The sequence below is a fragment of the Tursiops truncatus genome, chromosome 7, assembly GCF_011762595.2.
Source record: "Tursiops truncatus isolate mTurTru1 chromosome 7, mTurTru1.mat.Y, whole genome shotgun sequence".
Classification (NCBI taxonomy): Eukaryota; Metazoa; Chordata; class Mammalia; order Artiodactyla; family Delphinidae; genus Tursiops; species Tursiops truncatus.
In genome coordinates this window covers 108,543,372-108,564,683 of record NC_047040.1, presented here as the reverse complement: position 1 = coordinate 108,564,683, position 21,312 = coordinate 108,543,372, and the positions used below count along the sequence as shown (strand labels likewise).

The window sequence follows — 21,312 nt, the reverse complement described above, 5'->3', positions numbered from 1 at the left end:
AAAAGTAAGTCTAGAGCTGTTTGCCAAACAGCTAAGGACCTAACCATCTATCCTGTTATTCTCAGAATTTTAGGGTTTATTAAGGAGTCTCTGCATTATATTTCTAGGATCTCCTTTAAAAACAACAACACATTAAGCATTTTGTCATTAGGAAAAATATTATTATTATTATTTTTTGCATTCTGCACCTTCCTATTTCAAGCATAGTCATGTAACATTGTTTTTAAAAGAGGTTTTTTTTCTGTTTTTATTTTGTGGAGAGGGTCTCTAAAACACCTGCATTAATTGTTTGCTGGCTTAATTTCAGTCTATATTCAGAAAACGTTTATTCTAAGTATTAACTTTTTTGAAAGTTATTGTACCTGGACTGTGTGATTCCACAGATACTTCCCCAGTGTTCAATTCTATTTCATTTGGTGGTCACATATTTTAGAGGTTGAGCACCCATAACAGGAACCCAATAAATGTTGCTATTGAGCGCACTTATTTTGAATTAGTGAACAACTGAAAGATAGATGAATGTGTGAAAGTATAATCAAGTGGAATAAGTAAAATTACTGTTTACCTCCCCATTTGGTATAAATTCTAATGCACAATTAATGGTTGCTTTCTGCAAATAATTATGAAATAATAAGCTAAACAATTCTGGCATGTCAGACACAGGTTAATCCACAAAGCAATGCCACCAGTGTCTCAGAGATGCTAATTCTGTCACTATTCATTTAGCTAGCACCCTGTGGGAATGTTTAGCTAGCAAAGAAATGATGCAGAACTCATTGCCCTCAAAGCTTAAGCTCTGAGAGTAACCCAGTATGGTTAGATTAATTTGGAATTTCTTTGGGTGGAGTTGGGTCATGGTTGCCACATTTAACAGGACCCTGGTCTTCGAAGTCAATCTGGTTACTTCTCAGATAGTTAAAAAGTAATTCTTTTTTATGTGTTTATCTTTAGATTTTACCCCTAAATTCTTTTCTTGTACAGTTCTGAGAGATGGAAAGGTGTGCAGAAGTTTGCCTTCTACACCCTCAGTTACATTTGAGCAAGCAAAATTTGATAAGTGAAACAAAACAAAAGGACCTCTTCTGCCACTTCATTTGGATGTTATATTTAGTGAGGTGAAGGGAAGATTGGAACGGGAAGAAGGCAGTCCTGGCCACCTGGCCACTGGCCTAAACCCTTTTAGGCCTCAGTTTTCTCTTGTAAAAATTACAAGGCTGTATAACTTTGTAGGTCTTCACTAGCTCAAGTATCAATTGAAGGTAATTTTTTTGTTGTTGCTATTCATTGTGTAACTGAGATAGGGAATAAAAATAATGTGATTATGGAAATTCAAGGAGACTTTCTTTAAAATGTCTAATTACAGTCTAAATCAGTGTTGTCTAATAGGACTTCTTGAGATGATGGAAATACTCTGTGTTTATGCTGTCCAGTATGCTAGCTGTTAGTCACGGGTGGTTGTTGAGCACTTGAAATGTCGCTAGTGTGACTGAGCGACCTAATTTTTAATCTAAATTAAAACATTTAAATAGCCACAGGTGGCTAATAGCTACTATATTGAACAGTGCAGGTTAAGTTCTTAAATATTTATAAGCATTCAAAGGGAATGTCACGTGTAGATTTATCATGACAGTCTTGTTTTTTATTTGATGATTTTGGCAGTTGGGATATTTTAGAATTTGGCAGTTGTACCCCCAAACCTCAATATTGAAATCTTTCTTTAAGCATAGTTGTAGTTGCAGTATGGCCGAGCTACTTGTTACCTTTCCTGGGGATCCTAGAGTTTTTACTTGGTAACTCTGTGCCCACATCACTGGCTTCTTAAAGCTCTGCCATCCTACTAAGGATTGTATGTGTTTACTACAATCTGCCTTTAGACTCCTGTCAGTCCCCTGCAGGGCTCCACGTTTTCCTGTGTTAGGCTTTATAGTATCTGGAGGAGGTTTGGTGGTGTTGAGAGTTGTATCTTTGTATTTTTTATGGGCTTGATTCTGAAACGTTTAAATGCCACTTTAAAAAATACTTGGTCTTTCATTGGCAAGAAGTTTTCAGTCCTAAAATCTTGAGCCATTAGAAAGATGTTTTTAGTACTAAAATATCTAGGTCAGTAGGCCAATAAAAAACAGTTGTCACATGAATGAATTTTCCATTAAGTCTGTGTTAATTGCTTTAGCACTGCAGATACTACAGTCTTAAAATTTCCATGTTTGGGGGTAACAAAGAACTTTGAATGATTCTATGCTGAAATTCTGGACCTTTGAAATGATAAAAATTGTTGTAAAGGCGTTCTTTAGGGTTAATGGTTGAAATTGATAAGCCATGTGTTTGGGACTCAGTCATTTTTCTATGAGATAATAATTTATATAAGATTAAGTTTTTATATATAGCATGCCAGGTCACAAAACCCATATTATCCTTGAAACTTAGTTCAGCCATAGCGAGTCCAAGAGCTTTCAACGAAAACTTTCATTCCCACTGAGGTTCTGAAGCACATCTTCCCGGGACCACAGGCACTGGTTAGTTCTGTATTGACAAACACAGGCGCTAATTGATGTCAGTCAGTCCCTTGAGTTTTGAATAGAGGGAAACCAAAGCCAGTTGACATTAAGTAAAGTAATAAAAGCGCATGTTAAAAACTTCAAGCAGTACAGAAGAGTAAATGACTTCTTCTTATTCCCATACCATTTCTTCTCCCTAAAAAACTATTAACAGCTTAAGTTTTCTTTTTTCCAAATGGGGCTAAATTACACCTTGCTTTTCTGCTTATATTATTTAGAAGTCAGGTTTATTGAGGTGTAAGTTACATATGGTAACATTTACCTTTTTTTAGGTGTACAGTTCTATGAATTTTGACAAATATATACACCATAATCAAGATACATAACATTTCAGTCCCTCCAGAAAGTTCCTTCTCACTGCTTCATTTTTTTTTTTTTTTTTTGCGATACGCGGGCCTCTCACTGTTGTGACCTCTCCCATTGCGGAGCACAGGCTCCGGACGCGCAGGCTCAGTGGCCATGGCTCACGGGCCCAGCCGCTCCGCGGCATGTGGGATCTTCCCGGACCGGGGCACAAACCCGTGTCCCCTGCATCGGCAGGCGGACTCTCAACCACTGCGCCACCAGGGAAGCCCTCACTGCTTCATTTTTGAAACCACCACCATAATCAAGATATAAAACACTTCTGTCACTCCAGATTCAGTTTCAGCTTCAGTTTTAACAGCCGTATAGTATTCAATTATATGGATTTATCTTAATTTTTCTAAATATTCCCTCACTGATTTATATTGAGGTTGTTTCCAGTTTTATAATTCAAACACGGTGTAATAAATACCTTTGTATATAAATCTTGGTGTGCTTTTACAGCTACAAACATAGGGTAAATTCCTAGCAGAGGGATTACAGAATTAAAGGTGGTGAGCATTTAACATTTTGATAGGGCCAAAAGCCTCCCTGCAAAGTCGTACTGATTTACTTTCCAACCAGTTATGCATAAGAGCGTCTGTAACTTACTACACTGGGTGTCACCAAAATTAATTTTTGCTAATTTGATGGATAAGACATTACCTAGCTAAGTAACTTGCATTTTTTTTCTCATTTTAAAAACATCAAAAAGTTCACACACACACAAAAATCTAACCCATGTTATTTATGGTTAAAACCACAGTATAACATTAGAGGAAATGTGGATAGAAAAATTTTACCTTTTTTCTCACAATCCCAATACGTTTTTCATTTCCTGCTTATTCGTATCTACATTTTTGCAAATATATGTGTACATTTTTATAGTCATTCTCATAGCATATGCACAGGTTGTGCCTGTGTTGTTTGCTTGTAAAAGTTCCCTGTATTTCATGAGCATGTTTTTCTTTGTTCCCAGAATCTTCATTGTAGTAGTTGTATGTTTCTTTTGTTTTGGGACTGTGGCACAGTTCATTTAGTCATTCCACTTCTAAAATTTTTTATACTTTTAAACTTATGAACAAGGCTTCAAATACCATATTTTAAAAATAAGAGTTTTTAAAAATCCTTGAAAATTATTTTCTTAGGATAGATTTCTATCAGTCAGATTCTTCTGGATCTAAATGTATCATATTGACATGAGAGGGTAGAATTTTATCATTTGAAATAGTTTTTGTCACTTCATTGGGAATTCAGTAACTTTTTTCCCTGGAGAAGGAAGCAGTTGCATATCAATTTGCTTCTATGCCAGCTTAATCTATTTATTCTTTTTCATGAAAAATTATGAAAATGACATGCTGCTTGTAAAGATTTCATACAGGTAATCAATCTGTTATCTAGTAAATAAAATTTTTTAATTGTATATTTTTCTCAATAGATCATTTCATGTGTTTCAATATTTTAAAATTACCAAATAATATACAGTGAACTCTCCTTACCCTTGTTCCCAGGGTACAAGGGTACCAATTCCCCTTCTTGGTAGCAGTCAGTATTATCAGATTCTTTCATATTCTTTCAGACATATTCTATGCAGTTTTTTTTTTTTTGGCGGTACGTGGGCCTCTGACTGTTGTGGCCTGTCCCGCTGCGGAGCACAGGCTCCAGATGCGCAGGCTCAGTGGCCGTGGCTCACGGGCCCAGCCGCTCCACGGCATGTGGGATCTTCCCAGATCGAGGCACGAACCCACGTCCCCTGCATCGGCAGGTGGACTCTCAACCACTGCGCCACCAGGGAAGCCCTATTTTATGCATTTTTAAGCAAATGTATGTGTGTGCTCTGTGTATGTGTGTGTGTGTCTCTTTTTAAGCCACAAATGTTAGCAACCTGCACATACTTTTTTGTACATATTTTCTTAGATTATTTTATTCGTATTTAATTTTTTTAAAGTAGATAATACATGTACATTTTTCAAAAGTAAAATAATGTAAAGGCTTGAATAGTCCCCCTTCTATTTCAGTACCCTGTCTGCAATGTACCGCCCTTTGGTGAGTCTTTATGCATAGAGAAGCAAATAGGAAGGTACATATTTTTGTTTTCCTTCTGTAACTCTCAAAGTAACCTTTCACACGTAATCAGGCAGTATAGAATAGGCATTAAGAGCAGTGGCTCGGGGGCCGGTTCCCTGCATTCAGGTGTCTGCTCTGCCACACATCATCTGTATAATCGTGGGCAACTTTTTTAACCTATCTGTGCTTTGTAATCATGTAAAATGATGACTCAGTATACATTCTTTGCTTAGAATAGTACCATACATAAGGAGTATATGTGTTTGCTAGTAGTAGTATTTTTATTATTAGGGACAGTGACCAATAAAATAACATCCACGAATCAGTTCCAATCAGTTTGATGTATATTAGTGATATATATGGATATGGGTAAATTCATTTAACAGAAAGGGATGGATGGGATTTTTCACTTGTTTGAATTCTACTGAAATATTTTAGAAAACTTCCGAAAACAAAAGTGAAGCAGCTAAAATACATTTTGTTGTTCTTTTCTTATGGGTTGATAGTTTTCTTGTTTTTGCATATACTTCTTTAAACTAAACTCAACTTTCTTTATGTAATAAAAGTGTCCCAGAGAAGGTGAGGGTAGAGGTGGCAGCTAAGAATATGAACATTTTTGCATAGTGCATCACATTTTAAAAATACCTTCTCACGCACTTTGTACTCAAATTTGGTAAAAATACATACGTATCTATACATAATATTCAATTTCAGGTGATAGTGGCCCATAAAGTTTTAAAATTCCCTGGCCATATCTTTTAAGGATAAAATTGTTAATAACATTAAAAGTTCCTAAGGCAAGCAAGGGGCTGGGGGACTGAATTATATTTCTGTCCAACTTTTCCATCCTCAGTTCTTAATAAAAAATTAAGGCAACAACGAGACCTCTTTCCCCTTTCCCACCTTCAGATCCTAGTTACAAAATAATATATTTTTATTGTAGGAAATATAAAAACAGAAGACACAGAAATAAGAATCACCTTAAAAGTCCTATCCAGCTTAGTATTCTAACAGCTTGGTGTCTAGACTTCCTGCCTTTTTTCTCTATATAGATATGCACACACAGTCACTCGTTATTAATTTGTTTGCCTTCTACAGTGATGGCATCAGGAATGCTATACACACTGGTGTTTGTTTTTTTTAATAAACTTAGTATCATGAACATTTTAATCATGCCATTAAATTATCTATAGAATCATTTATAATAGGTGCATCATATTCCATTGAGCACATGTGCCATGCTGAAATTTATTCTGTAGTATATTTCCTATTCAGGAGCATTTAAAAATAAACTATGTCGGTCAACATCATTATATGCCAATCTTTTTGGACACCCATTGTATCCTGATGATCAATTCTGAGACGTGGAGTTTAGCGGGTTGCAGGATACGTACTTTTTCCGAACTTTTAATACGCGTTGCCAAGCTCCTCCAGAGAGTTGGTATCTCCCGAGCGCCAGCCCTGGGATGAGCTTTAGATAAGTCCTTGCCTACGTGAGATGCGAATTTCCCTTCTGCATGGTGCACATTCACTCTCCAGCGCCTCTAGAACCATCTCTTCCTTCTTCCCTACTTCCCTATTTTTCTATTCTTCTGTATCCTTCCTGCTTCCCACCTCATACTCCATAGAAGCTGGATTTGAGCCTGGTTAGAGAAGGAGCCGTTTCAAATGCTGTTTACCTTCCCCTTCACCTGCTTCTTAGTGCATTTACTATATAAAATACTCTTGAGGCTCTTTTTGTACCGCAACAAGTTTTCAAAAATCATGCTCATTTTTTTCAGTTTTGTAAATTCTGGTTTTCACTTTCGTAATTTTTAGTAACGGTTAATCTGTTGCGTTTTTGAAGCAACCTCATGCTCTAGCACAGTGGTTAAGAGAACTATCTCTATTCCTACAGACAGGGTTCAGATTCCAGCTCCTGTTATTGTTGACTAGCTTTTCTCAGGGTTTTGAGAGGATTTAAAGAGGTGCTCGATACACTGCCTATCATATAGTGAGCACTCGATAGACTAACTTTTATTGGCATCTCATCTGACATATGTGTGAATGAAGCAGGGATTATTTTTCCCATTCTGCGTTTCAGTAAATGGGATCAGAAAGATGGAATACTTTTCGTATTGTCACATCTAGAAAGTGGTGGTGTCTGAATCTGAATTTAGGACTTTTGATCTATAGGGACTACTTCAAAGCAGGAAAGCTAAAGTGAATGACAAGCATTGTTTCTAATAATTAGGACAATACATAGAAGATCATGAAAAGTTTGCACAGCTTTACAGGGGCTTCCAAAAATCTTGACCGGCCTACCAGCAAGTACGTGAGAAGGTGAGCTTAGTTCCAGAAGAGGAATGGTCCCTGTGCATTGTGGCATAGGAGGAGAGGTTGCTGTACCCAAAAGTCTTCCAGACACAAAGGCCAAAGAGAGTTTGTTTTAAAAGTTTAAGATGACTGAGTACTAGGATCAAAACATTTAATAGGTTTCTCTATTTTGGTTTAAATTAGAATGGAGTCCTGTTTGAAATATCTATGCTGATTAGGTTTTTATCTTAACTTGTTTCCGACAGGGCACGGTGCTGATGTGAAGTGTGTAGACTGGCATCCAACAAAAGGGTTAGTTGTTTCAGGAAGTAAAGATAGTCAACAGCCAATCAAGTTCTGGGATCCCAAGACTGGGCAGAGTCTTGCAACACTGTAAGTGATAGGAACCCCACCTTGGTCCCTAAACCAAGGGGAGCAAAGCTGCCTGTATTCTTTACCTTTTAGCTTTTTTTCCCCTCTCATATATTCCTGAAAAAGTAGTGTAGACAACAGATGGACTTACACCTAGACCCTTCTTATTTATTAAATATGATTTCTCTCTAAATTCCTAATAAAATAAGGCTTGATTTTTGTTCTGCCACATACATCTAAATTTAATTTGGGCGTCACGGGGGTGGGGAGGAGGTGGTTATTGCTACTCTTCTAGCTTTACTGTTTCCTCATCATAATACATTTTGTATGGAATTGATGTGTGTGCCATTTTTTTTTAAACTTATGGCTGCACGGCATGTGGGATCATATTCCCCAACCAGGGATCGAACCCACGCCCTCTGCATTGGAAGCGCGGAGTCATAACCACTGTACCACCAGGGAAGTCCCGACATGTGTGCCATTTGTTAGACACAGCCCAGCTTTCTCCATCTCACTACATCTACTTATAGAGAAATTTTCCCTTCATATTTGAATCAGTTCTCAGTTTTTATCTGAGGTATTTAGTTATGATGCAGCCACATCATAAAAAATTTTCTCTTTGAATTATCAGTAAACATTCACAGTTCTGTGAATATGTTGTTAACGTTTTTTTGACTAAGCAGCTGTATCCTGGTCCCTCTGATTGGGAATTGAGCCATACCCAGAGTGAGCTGGCTGGAGCAAGGCTGCCTTGTTGCACAGCTCCAGTGGCCACAACCAAATAGGACGCCTTGTGAATGGTGCTCCTTGGAGATGTGCATTGTGCAGGCCTCAGCGGTTGCAGAGTCTTTAGTTCAAATTAACCCTCAAACTATCTTGTGTCCTTTTTAAAATTGCTTTGACTTAATGAGAGAAGCTTCATTGAATTTTTAAAATTGAATGAGCTTTATCGAATATTAATTTATGTGTTCAAGTGCTTCCCCTGCTTCACAGATAAACTTTTCTATCCAGTTGAAGTTCTCCTATTTTAACTAGTTAGTGAAAGCTGTGCTTAGATAATGGACATTATTTCTTTCTGTCTTTGACCTATTTCTTTCACGTGTACTTTTAACCATGGTCCTATAATGTTACATGCTTTATTACTTCTAGGCCAAAGTTCTTGCCATCTTGACTGCCATGTGCTTTTCAAGAAAAATGGTCATTATATTGATTTATACTTGTTTTGAATTCTGACAGATTATTTTCTTGGTACTTTGTTTGTAGTCATGCCCATAAAAACACAGTAATGGAAGTGAAATTAAATCTCAATGGTAACTGGCTACTCACAGCATCACGTGACCACCTCTGTAAACTTTTCGACATCCGAAACCTGAAAGAAGAGCTTCAAGTCTTCCGAGGTCATAAGAAAGAAGCTACAGGTCGGCGGCTATGATATGCTTCTCATTTTGACTATTACCTGTAGTGTTCTGAGATCCTAATAGTTTTGTCCTTCTCCGTGTTTTTGTTTACAGCTGTGGCCTGGCATCCTGTTCATGAAGGACTTTTTGCCAGTGGAGGGTCTGATGGCTCTTTGTTATTCTGGCATGTTGGGTATGTGGCACTTACTATGTAAAAAGTTGTAAATTTTATGAAGAGAGCACCTGAACATGAAAAAAATGATAGTGTTTTGTATTTTTTCTGAGTGTTCATATGTCCTGTATCTGTAAACCCAGTTTGGAACAGAAAACTTAGCATCTCTCTTTTTGGCTATGGAAGTCTTGAAGGGAGAGTAAGACCAACTTCCTTGTTTCTTGTGGTGAGGTCATTTCTGAAGCATTTCCCCTCTGAGGTACTCTGGATAAAAGACTGTATTCCTGATGACAAATCAGTACCTCTGAAACATGTGGAATTGACCAGATTTAAAGTAACTGACTTTGAAAAAAAAAAAAAAACAAAAAACAAAAACAAAAACAAAGTAACTGACTTTGGTAGCTTTGTGTTGCGCTAAAAGAAAATGTCTTTCTTGGTGGGGGAGGGGTTGGGTAACTTTTGTGAAAAAGACTACTTTCTGTGGTGCCATTACAGGGTAGAGAAAGAAGTGGGTGGGATGGAGATGGCCCATGAAGGAATGATTTGGAGTCTGGCTTGGCATCCTCTTGGACATATTCTCTGCTCAGGCTCAAATGACCATACTAGGTAAGCTTTATGTCAAAAATAACAAGGAATTACTGTATTTATGGAGCAGCAGGAGATAAATGTATATCTTATTCATATAGGAATGTATTAATTTGTTTTCTAACTTACTCTTAAGGACATGTTGGTAGTGGTTTATAAATATGTATATTACAAGGAGATTGGGTATTGAATATGACTTTCTTATTTGAATTTTGTTTTGCCTTCTAATTTAAAAAGTGTCTTTCTACATTAAAAATGTTTAGAATAAGGCATTGTAAAACTTTGTTGTTTTTGCCAGAGGACTGCTAAGTACTGTTAAGTGCCCAGAAATACACTGAAACCGTGCTCCTCTCCTCCCCCCTCCAAATACTTTTATTTTGACAGCAAATTTTGGACCCGAAACCGACCAGGTGATAAAATGCGAGATCGATACAATCTAAACCTGTTGCCTGGAATGTCTGAAGATGGAGTGGAATACGGTGAGGTTCTTGCATGTTTATCTGTCTTTGAAATCTGATATTCTGTTATAAAAGTGTTAGGTGTTGAGAAGATTTTGCAAAACGAATTTTAGTTTTATAGTTTATGGATTTATAAATCGCCAGCAATAATTTTCATTTTTATAAAGTGTTAATTTTATTGGCCTGATACATTTATAAAATCTCTATTGACACTGGCTGTATTCCTATGTACAGATGACCTTGAACCTAATAGCCTGGCAGTAATTCCAGGGATGGGAATACCAGAACAACTAAAATTAGCTATGGAACAAGAACAGATGGGTAAGAGAAGTTGTACCTATAAATTTTACTTTTTCTGTAATTTTACCTATTTCTTATAATCATGATATTAAATTATGTTGAAAATGCCAAAATGATGTATGTTGAGAAATGTTGATAAAAGTGATGTAAACTGCACGATATTTAGAATCTGTTCTTCCGAAAATGTGTTCATTGATGAAGTGACCACTTTCTTTTATTTCCTTGGCTAACTACTTCTCTTTATGGTTTCAGGGAAAGATGAATCAAACGAAATTGAAATGACAATTCCAGGTTTAGATTGGGGAATGGAGGAGGTGATGCAAAAGGATCAGAAAAAAGTACCTCAGAAGAAAGTTCCTTATGCAAAACCTATTCCTGCTCAGTTTCAGCAGGTGAGTAACTAGAAGTGCACCCCTGCCCACTTGGTGGGAGACTCCGCTTGGTAAGTCTAACTGAAGTGCAGAAGTAGGTTTCTCTTGGATTATCTCATCTGTTGAAGGTATTTCTGTACTACAGACATTTTTTGAGCATTCTTCACATATTTCAGGCATTATTAGACATAGTTCCCATGTGTTGCTTTGCAGTTAGTCCTGAGTTTGTCATGAATCTTCTCTAGGTCTTCTTTTATTCTCACCTCCTTGTTATCATTCCAAGCTATCAGAAGCAGGAAAAAAGAGACATGGAGCAGGGAGAGTATGTTGACCCTCTTCAACATATTTTGTCTGTCTTTCACTTTGTTCCCTCAACACAGAGTGCACGTGTCCTTTTGAAGAGGCAGGCAGGTGTTGCATCTTAATAACATGTGAGATCTTGCAGCTTTTATCAACAACAATTTCTACCTAGTGATGTGCTTGCCTGACTCCATTCCTGTGTCACTAAGAATTAGTATTAGAAATAAAGATAGTTTACCAGCTGAGCCGACTTGTATTCACCAGGTTGGAATGAGCCACTGACATTATAGAATGGCTTTCTCATTCTGTCATTATGATTTACACACTTAGAGTATACTTTAATATTCTCTTCTTTCCCAAGGCTTGGATGCAAAATAAAGTCCCAATTCCTGCCCCAAACGAGGTACTGAATGACAGAAAAGAAGACATTAAATTGGAAGAGAAGAAAAAAACACAAGCAGAAATCGAACAAGAGATGGCCACATTGCAGTATACTAACCCACAGCTTCTGGAGGTGTGTGACGCTCTTCTGGGGGATTCGAGATCATCTAAGAAAGTAGTGATTAACGTTTTGTTTATTGATATGCTCTTAAGGAGAAGGGAATGGACTCTCAGATGGGTCTGATGAGCAATATCATTTCTTATTGCTGCATTAGGAAGCTAGTTTCTAAAAGAATCGTGTTTCTTAGACTTTTAAAACCAGATCAGTCAAGCAGCAAGTAGACCTAAGTTGAATATACGTTTTTTAATAGACAAGATAAACCAACATAGTTTTAATTTGGATTCATTTACTTATCCACGGATAAAAAATTTCTTTCTGTCAGCTCTAGAACAGGTGGTTTGTTCTTATTTTCCCTACCTTTGGCAGCTACCAAGAATGGTAAAACACTAGTAAATTGTTGGGCTTTCCCTGATCAAGATGGATATAAATAGTCCTGACTGCTGTTTCCCAGCACCTAAAAAGAAGCATTCTAGAGTCTGGAAGCCTGAGTACCTTCAGAACATCTGAATATCATATGGACTCTAGAGGCCACTCAGTACCTTATGGTTGTTTTGAGGCTCCCCTAATGAAATAAGTGATAGCAATATTGTCATCTTTAAGGGCTCTGGCATTTTTATCAGCATGCTTTTTCTTCCTTTCTTTCCAGCAACTTAAAATTGAAAGACTTGCACAGAAACAGGCTGAGCAAATTCAGCCTCCTCCTTCATCTGGCACCCCTCTCCTGGGACCCCAGCCCTTTCCAGGACAAGGTCCAATGTCTCAGATTCCTCAAGGTTTTCAACAGCCTCATCCATCTCAGCAGATGCCAATGAACATGGCTCAAATGGGGCCTCCAGGTCCACAGGGACAGTTTAGGCCCCCTGGACCCCAGGGACAAATGGGACCACAGGGTCCTCCACTGCATCAGGGAGGTGGGGGGCCACAAGGATTCATGGGACCACAAGGGCCCCAGGGCCCACCCCAGGGGTTGCCGAGGCCTCAGGACATGCATGGGCCCCAAGGAATGCAAAGGCATCCTGGACCTCATGGCCCTTTGGGACCTCAAGGACCACCTGGACCACAGGGCACTTCTGGTCCTCAAGGTCATATGGGTCCTCAGGGCCCACCTGGCCCACAAGGTCACATAGGCCCCCAAGGCCCACCTGGTCCCCAGGGTCACTTGGGCCCTCAGGGACCTGGTACTCAAGGTATGCAGGGACCACCTGGTCCCAGAGGAATGCAAGGACCTCCCCATCCTCATGGGATGCAAGGTGGGCCAGGGTCTCAAGGGATCCAAGGTCCTGTGTCTCAGGGACCTCTGATGGGATTGAATCCAAGAGGAATGCAGGGTCCTCCAGGCCCCCGAGAGAACCAGGGTCCTGCTCCCCAAGGGATGATGCTGGGCCACCCGCCTCAAGAGATGAGAGGACCTCATCCTCCAAGTGGACTGCTGGGACATGGCCCTCAGGAGATGCGAGGTCCTCAGGAGATGCGAGGCATGCAGGGGCCTCCACCCCAAGGATCAATGATGGGCCCTCCCCAGGAATTGCGAGGGCCTCCAGGCTCACAAGGTCAGCAGGGGCCGCCCCAGGGCTCTTTGGGACCTCCACCCCAGGGTGGCATGCAAGGGCCCCCTGGACCTCAGGGACAGCAGAACCCGGCAAGAGGGCCACATCCATCTCAAGGGCCAATACCATTCCAGCAGCAGAAAACAGCTCTGCTAGGTGATGGGCCCCGGGCCCCCTTCAACCAGGTATTATTTCTTTCCAACTTGTAGGCATTACACTTTGGGAAAATACACTCTGCACTGAGGTGGCACTTCCAAATGCTGAGAAAGGCAGTCACAGCTGGTATAGATGTCTCTCAAGTAGTGATGGTGGCTTGAGAATAGCATCATGGCTGAAGAAAGAAATTAGAGTAATTAAGTAGATACCAAATACATCGCAATATGAATCTTTACTTCTCAACCTATGTTTTTGAATAGAGGTTCTTCCAGAAATGATGCAGTCCCTGTTGAATACAGTTCATAATTGTCCCAGGGCTCCAAAAGAGCTGTGGCCCTGAGGAGGGTGAGGAGGGAGCATGGGTGGCTCTGATCCTGTCCTGCTGTATTTTCTGGGCTGTTGCCTTTGTAGGCTGGTGTTTCATGGGCTTGCCGGACAGCTGAGCCACCCCCTATCTGCCTGCTGATCTGCCTGCCGGCTCTACTGTTAAGATAGTGTGGGGTGTTTAACTCATGAGTATACTGTAGACTGTGATCTCACTATTTTCATTTCAGTGAATGCTTTTAGAGATCTCTTGAGTCCAGAATTGTGCATTTTCAAATGGTGACCCTTTGGATGAAGTTCTGTTCAAGTTGTTTTTTTTAGCTCACATATAAAAGTGTTTACAGGAGGGAGTATTTCTGTAGAAATTTTCTTGGCCCTTTTTAGAGGATTCTGTTATTGTCAGCCAAGTTTTTCTACCCATTCTCTGAGCTGTGCTTGAGAGGTGGTATGATGAGAGTTCAGTTTGCTTGGGCTGAATTGCAGAAGACTGCATGGGCGTGAGTGGATTGAACACTGTTTGGCTCTGTGGTGTCTGCATTTTTCTGAATTTCATAGTCTGAAAGCATTATTTGGGTATGAACAACTGGGTTTGTCTCCTTGAAGTCAGTCGTGGACCAAAAGGAAGTGAGTGACTGAGTGAGCTGGTGTTGCAAGGCACTCAGTTCCTGTGGAAGAGGGCCTGCTGTGGATGCTGTGTGTAGAACACACAACACCTCAGAGAGTCTGTAATGGGAAGGTGACCATTGGATTCAACTGAGTTAAAATAACTAGATTATATGTTCCTCTTCAGCACATCTTCCAGAACTTAAAAATGTCATACCAATGAAGAATCTGATGGCATTTGAGTTTATTTCCAGAACTTATTGGGCACTTTCAGAGTTTAGGATGTTTAATAAATCTAGGTGTACCTTCCAGAACTGTCCTAAGACTTAAAAGTAATATATGTTTTATTAATACAGAGTATATTTGTGTGTGTTTATAATATTTACCTACCTAACCTTATGTTAGTGAATGAACAGTTTTCATTTTGGAGGATAAAAACGTAATGAACTGTAGCTATCACCTTGTGACTGAAATTATATAAACATGTCATATTCCAGAGGACAGGTCTGTTGGGGACAATTTAATACGTTTTTATTGTATCATATAGTAAAAGATTTTACACATGAAAAGCAAAGTGGCTCTAAAAATTTAATTGACCTATAGAAATACTGGTGGCATGAGAATGGAGGATTAATATATTATAGGGCATTTCACATCTCAGAAGTCTGATAAAAAGCTTTGCTTGTATTTCTTTTTCTTTTTTTTTGCTTATATTTCTTACACTGATATCTGACTTTCTTCACTTTGACCAGGTCAGCTATTTATTTATTTATTTATTTATTTATTATTTTTGGCTGTGTTGGGTCTTTGTTGCTGTGTGCAGGCTTTCTCTAGCTGCAGCGAGCGGGGACTACTCCTTGTTGCGGTGTGCGGGCTTCTCATTGAGGTGGCTTCTCTTGTTGCGGAGCACGGGCTCCAGGAGCGTGGGCTTCAGTAGTTGTGGCACGTGGGCTCGGTAGTTGTGGCTCGCGGGCTCTAGAGCACAGGCTTAGCAGTTGTGGTGAGGGCTTAGCTGCTCCGCGGCATGTGGGATCCTTGCAGACCACGGCTCGAACCCGTGTCCCCTGCATTGGCAGGCGGATTCTTAACCACTGAGCCACCAGGGAAGTCCCCCAGGTCAGTTATTTAAACCAGTTGTTTTAACCAGTTGGTTAAATTTAATGGAATTGCCTTCAGGTGTTACAGTGATAGCATGAAAGATGTTGATAAGAGCTGCCCTTGAATAAAAGGGACAAGAAACAAAGGAATATGGAAATTACTGGTATTGAGTTACTGATGGCAATTTAACTGCAGTGCTATAAATGAGTCCTATCAACGCTGCTCTTTCTTGTAGCTACTTTGGAATGTGAAAGCACTTTTGCTATTGATGGTTTTGAAACTCTGCTATTCTCATGGTAGGTCCAGTCACTAAATGCATTTTTTATATGAAGGAATGACTAGATATATATTTGATTATTTGTTTGTCAAGAGACCAGATCCAAGGTCACTGGGCAGTGTGGGGAATCTGAATTTAGACATGGCTGGATAAAAATACAGAATATTAGGACTGGGGACAAGCTGGGGTTGCAGAGCAAGGAGGTTAAGAGGATCAGAGCAGTAGGTTTGCATCAGACAGAAGCTGCAAGAACCCACGAACCCATGTCCCGAACCCATGTCCCTGGTAACGTAGCTGGGAATGCGTAGTGGGTGCTGAGCACGGGGGAGTTAGACAGTAGAGGTTAGGGAGTGAAAGGAGAAAGCAGTGAGTGAACACCTTGCTCATCAGGAACCCCTTTCTTACTCTCCTGCTCCCCGCCTTTTAAACCTGGCCATAACCTCTTGAGAGGATGGATATTTTCTATAGCTGGAAAGGGGTCATGGATGCGAGAGCAGAGTTTACCTGTCCTGGCGGGTTTCCAAGCCTTTACTTTTGCTAGAAGTTCCGCCTGTGTGCAGAGTGTTGTTGTTTTATGTTATGATTTCTGACTTTCCACTGAGGTTCTTGCTTGGCATTACAAGTAAAGATTTAGCTTTAAATAAAACTTATCAGGAGGTTTAAAATACAAGTGTTTCCTTTTATTATGGTCAGAGAAGTATCTCCTTTCCCCCAATTTAATGACAATTTTGCTATGATGTCACTAGGTATATATTTACTCCTGGAAGCTTTGGGGTAACCTAGTGTTTTTATCTTGTCACATTATGATACAATTGCTGTTCATGAAGCACAAGCCTTTGATTTCACACCCCCGCTTTAAAAACATCTTTTCAGGAAGGACAGAACGCAGGCCCCCCACCCTTGATACCAGGCCTAGGGCAGCAGGGAGCACAAGGTCGCATCCCCCCTCTTAACCCTGGACAAGGACCTGGCCCTAACAAAGGTAAATATCTGCTTGGCTGAATAAGAGATTATATTCTATCTCCTTTGGGTAAATCTTAACAATAGTTTTACTGGTAAGTAATTGATAGAATGGTCATTTGAACCTCTAGGAAAAATAAGAGCGTAGTCAATTCAGGCAATAGCTTTGTCTTATGTTGTTTTCGTAGATTTGCTTTAGTTAGCCCAAATTCTGCCCAGAGGAAACAGCTGCTTACTACCAGAAGTGGGCGGTGAAACCCCTTGGACAACCACCAAGAGCAGGGCCTGGGCCACAGGCCGGCCTTGCTCATCTCCTGGGAATGGGAGTGGTTCCTGTGCTAACTGAATGCAAGCGTATGTTTTTAGCATCCCAGAGAGCTGAACTGGCTCAGTTTAAATTTTTGATGGGATAAAGAATTCAGAGATTTTGACGGTGTTTTTTTTTTATTTTATTTTTTTTTCTTGCGCTACGCGGGCCTCTCACTGCTGCAGCCTCTCCCGTTGCGGAGCACAGGCTCCGGACGCGCAGGCTCAGCGGCCATGGCTCATGGGCCCAGCCGCTCCGCGGCATGTGGGATCCTCCTGGACCGGGGCATGAACCCGTGTACCCCGCATCGGCAGGCGGACTCTCAACCACTGCGCCACCAGGGAAGCCCTGACGGTGTTTTTAATATCACCCCCTCCTCCCCTCAAATTGTGTCATATACTGAATTCTTTAGCTGGTTACATTGTTCTGTACCCTTTGAAAAGAAGAAAGCCATGTACCAGTGTGTTGTGCCTCAGGCTGTCGATGATATGAAAAGCACAGAGATGAGAATTGTCAGTGTTGAGATGTGAGGCTCTGTGGAAGTTGAGTCACCCCTAAGGGTTGGAAGGGGGCACACGCAGGAGCCGCAGTCCCTGCTTTGCGAGGTGTTCAGCTCTCACACGCGCAGGAAGAGCTGGAGCGGGACTGTGGTGAGTGGGCAGCTCCTGGGTGGAGAGTTAGAGGGTGGGACCGGGAGGGAGTGCGGGTGGATGGAGTTGTACGTTCAGTGCGCCTTTTCACGGGGGAACAAGCCAGAGAATCGTGAGCATTGTGGAGACGTCACTACAAAGAACTAGACCCCTTTTAATTTTTAATTGGCTAAGCCCACAGCACCTTGTGGTACATGTTAGGTTTCTTGCCCCCATTTGATTAGATTAAGAAAAGTCCTTGTCAGCATTTTCAGCCCTAGGACTTTGGGAATTTAAAGCTTAGTCCTGAATTTACATGAGTCACTAGAGGTAGGAAAGGGAGAGGTAAAGGAATTAGGAAAATGTTTATTTTAGTTTCATCCTATGGAAGCCGTGGCCAACAGGGAAAAAGAGAAAGAAAGCATCAAGAACCAATTCTGGATTTGGGGACCCTAAGAAAAGAAGTCTGTTTCCCACAAGGTACAGCCATCAGCAAACCGAGAGCCTGCCTCTCTCCCTCTCCCCCACCTTGTGTCTGTCTCCACCTACTTCCCTCTCCTCCTTGCTCTTCCCCTTTTCTCTTCACCACCCCCACCCCCACCACACCCCCGTCTCTCTCTTCCTCCTTTCTCCTCCCAGGGACCAAAGGGAGAAGGGAGAGCCGAGAAAGTGGCCCTGCCGGCCCCCACTGGATTAACCAGCGCCACCGCCCGTCACCGGGGGCCACATCCCTTCTGATTTGTAGTGGTGGGTTTCTTTCTTTGGAGGAGCCAGGGTACTTTTAAGCAGATAGAGGTAATGGGAGGATTATTATTCATAGGTAAGTTCGAATGGAATGTGTTCAGCTTCCTCAGGTCAAAGGTCTGCTGTGTCTGAGGTCACACGAAGTCCAAGCAACATGAAGGCAGAGAAGGAGCCATTAGCTGCAGGGTCACACTGGGAAGTGAGGGGCTGTTTACCAGGAGGAAAGACGCCTGGGGTATTTGAACAAAAAGGCAACTTCGAAGGCGCTTTCCTCAGCATGGAGAGGACTGGTTTAATGGAAGGAAAGAAGGGAAGGTAGAGGGGACAGAGAAAGCTTGAAAGAAGAGAGAGTCCTTCTCATGGTGTATTTTTATACTAAGATTTCCAAGTATTTTAAACATGTTGAATGGTGAGGAGGAATTGAAATGGCCAAGAGAAATGCGTAAAAATGAGAGAGGAAGGCTGTTAGAAGGGTAAGGATTATGGCCGACTGTGCCGTAAGGAAAGGAAGTTCGTCTTGATTGCCAGGGAAAAGCAGTAAAAGGCATGAGCTGGGCAAGTGGAGGAATTTCACTTTTAAAAGTTAGTTGTTTTAGAAGCAAGAGTGTCCCTTTGCCATCTACATTAAAAAATATATTTGATTTAAAGTGTATGTTGACAGAAAATAGGTGTACATTTACAATGGCTGCAATAATCATTCAGTAGCCAGGAAAACAAATCCCTTCAGACTAAACTCAGTGTAATTGGCCCCTTTCCAATTTTATTCAGTACTCTGAATATATTACATATATTAAAATATTTTTTAAAAAATCTTTAGTGGGTTTCCAAGCTCTTATCTGCGAAGAATGGTGATGATATTATAGACGAGGGATATCATTCATGGAAAGGGACAGAAAAAGTGTTTATATAAACCCTGAAACTGAAGTACAGCAAGGCTGTTTGGTCACAAAGCAGTTATTAGAGAGGCCCATGCTTCCATGTACCTTACAGAGGATTTTGTTAAGAATCAAAGTATGAGCTAACAAATCAAGTTAAATGAACTAGGAGTTAAAGGAGAGACATCATGGCAGTGTAGGCCTGTGGCCCTGTGGTGAGCTTGCGGGCTTTTACAAACGCAGAGGTGAATTCCTTGTACTTGGCTCCCCGGCTTTCAGCATGAATTTTCCCTGTTGCCTTCTCCCTGGGTATGGGGAGTGGGCCCAACAAAAACACTGAAGGAATGGGGGCAGGAAGGGAAGCCCGTTCTTATGCCGGTGAGGCTCTCTTGTGTTTTCTAAATGAATCTTCATATCAGCTGAGTTGCTAATCTCATTTGAGATTGATAATTTGCCCTAGGCTGAGTTGCTTAGCTAATGAGTGATGAAATCTGTACCCCCAAAACCCTTGTTCTTTTCATCATATGATGCCTTAGGGACGTTTGTCTCCTAAGTATGCCGGGAACCAAAAAGGGAAAACATTCTTAATAAAAGCATGCATTCTGAAATTTTAAGATGCTGAAAATCAGACCTACGTCGGCAGGATTCCTGGAAGACAAGGTAAAAATCAGTTTTGTTTCCTTTAGGTGACTCACGTGGCCCTCCGAACCATCACATGGGCCCAATGTCAGAGAGACGGCACGAGCAGAGCAGCGGTCCCGAGCACGGTCCCGAGAGGGGTCCTTTCCGGGGCGGCCAGGACTGCAGGGGTCCCCCTGATAGGCGCGGCCCTCACCCCGACTTCCCCGATGACTTCAGCAGACCAGATGACTTCCACCCCGACAAGCGCTTTGGCCACCGGTTACGTGAATTTGAGGGGCGAGGAGGACCTTTACCGCAAGAAGAGAAGTGGAGGCGTGGGGGCCCTGGGCCTCCGTTTCCTCCTGATCACAGGGAGTTCAGTGAGGGGGATGGCCGGGGCACGGCCCGGGGCCCTCCAGGGGCGTGGGAAGGCCGCAGACCTGGAGACGAGCGCTTCCCCCGGGATCCTGAGGACCCACGGTTTCGAGGGCGCAGAGAAGAAAGGTGGGATGGATACTTCATGGGTCCGTTTCTTCTTCCCTGGAGCTTTCCACCTGTTCTCTCCACAAAAGTCTCTTTCCTCTCTCACTTGGGGAGAGAGTACCCTCCCCCCTCTAGGTTTTGTGTTTAGACTTAAAAATATGTATATGCCTTTAACATTTATGTGGTTCTTTTTTGTCTCTACAATTTAGAAATCTTTTTCTTTTTGCTTATTACTTGGTCCTTTTAAACAGATAGGTGGGTCAGTGTACTGTAAAGTTTCTTGGATTTGGATAGAAATCTCCAGGTTCTCTTGGTTAGAATGATGAAATAGGAGACAGATATCTAGATTGAGAATAAAGGAATTACTGAGTAGATAGTTTCTGTGTAATTGCCTAAAGATCTTAACAAAATCCAATCAAACTGAAAAATAATCTTGCTGTTAAATTAGGTTGAGGTCAGGCTTGAACACTCAACTTGCTTGGGGTAACGAAAGGAATAGAAGTAGTAGGGAGAAAAAAACAAGAATTAGTGAAATCTCAAGTGAGACTCAGAGTAATCAGTGATATAATAATTGAGTATTTACCTTGTGCCAGATGTTACTTCACTTAACTGCTAGAGTGAGTTGTGAGATAGGTGCTACCGTCAGCATTTACAGATAAGGGATGACATGGAGAGTCAGTGCAGTTTCTTGACTTTGGAAGGTCCCATAGGTGGTAAGTGTAAGAGCAGCTTCAGGCCTGGGCCATCCGACTGCAGTGCCCAAGCTGTGCTGTCCAGCACTCCTGCCTTTCCTGCCTCAGTCCTCTCTCTTGTGTCTTCTTTTCCCATCATACTTCTCATGACTGTCGCTTGCAGGTAATTGAAGTAAGGGTTGGCGATCTCCGTTCTCACGGTGGGTGTTAGAAAAGAGTGGCTGATAAAATGGCCAGGGAGGGTGAACTAGAGGGGTTAAAGGAAGCAGCTCTCAGAGGG

At 41.3% G+C, this 21,312-nt stretch overlaps 1 protein-coding gene across 17 annotated transcripts in view; it reads left to right on the top strand.

The window, feature by feature from the left end:
• WDR33 (WD repeat domain 33) overlaps positions 1-21,312 on the top strand; it is a 103,615-nt gene that overhangs the window by 74,933 nt on the left and 7,370 nt on the right. For 5 of the 17 annotated variants that reach the window (XM_019931846.3, XM_019931844.3, XM_019931840.3 and 2 more), the window contains exons 8-20: positions 7,526-7,652; positions 8,895-9,049; positions 9,143-9,221; positions 9,696-9,806; positions 10,170-10,264; positions 10,478-10,564; positions 10,796-10,935; positions 11,576-11,728; positions 12,363-13,448; positions 16,595-16,703; positions 17,993-18,097; positions 18,257-18,364; positions 19,923-20,361. In XM_019931846.3, coding sequence (XP_019787405.2) covers positions 7,526-7,652; positions 8,895-9,049; positions 9,143-9,221; positions 9,696-9,806; positions 10,170-10,264; positions 10,478-10,564; positions 10,796-10,935; positions 11,576-11,728; positions 12,363-13,448; positions 16,595-16,703; positions 17,993-18,097; positions 18,257-18,364; positions 19,923-20,361 — 2,794 coding nt within the window. Of the gene's footprint in view, positions 1-7,525; positions 7,653-8,894; positions 9,050-9,142; positions 9,222-9,695; positions 9,807-10,169; positions 10,265-10,477; positions 10,565-10,795; positions 10,936-11,575; positions 11,729-12,362; positions 13,449-16,594; positions 16,704-17,992; positions 18,102-18,256; positions 18,365-19,851; positions 20,362-21,312 lie in introns of those variants that run through there. The other 12 variants (XM_073807836.1, XM_073807835.1, XM_073807834.1 and 9 more) reach the window with 8 other exon arrangements.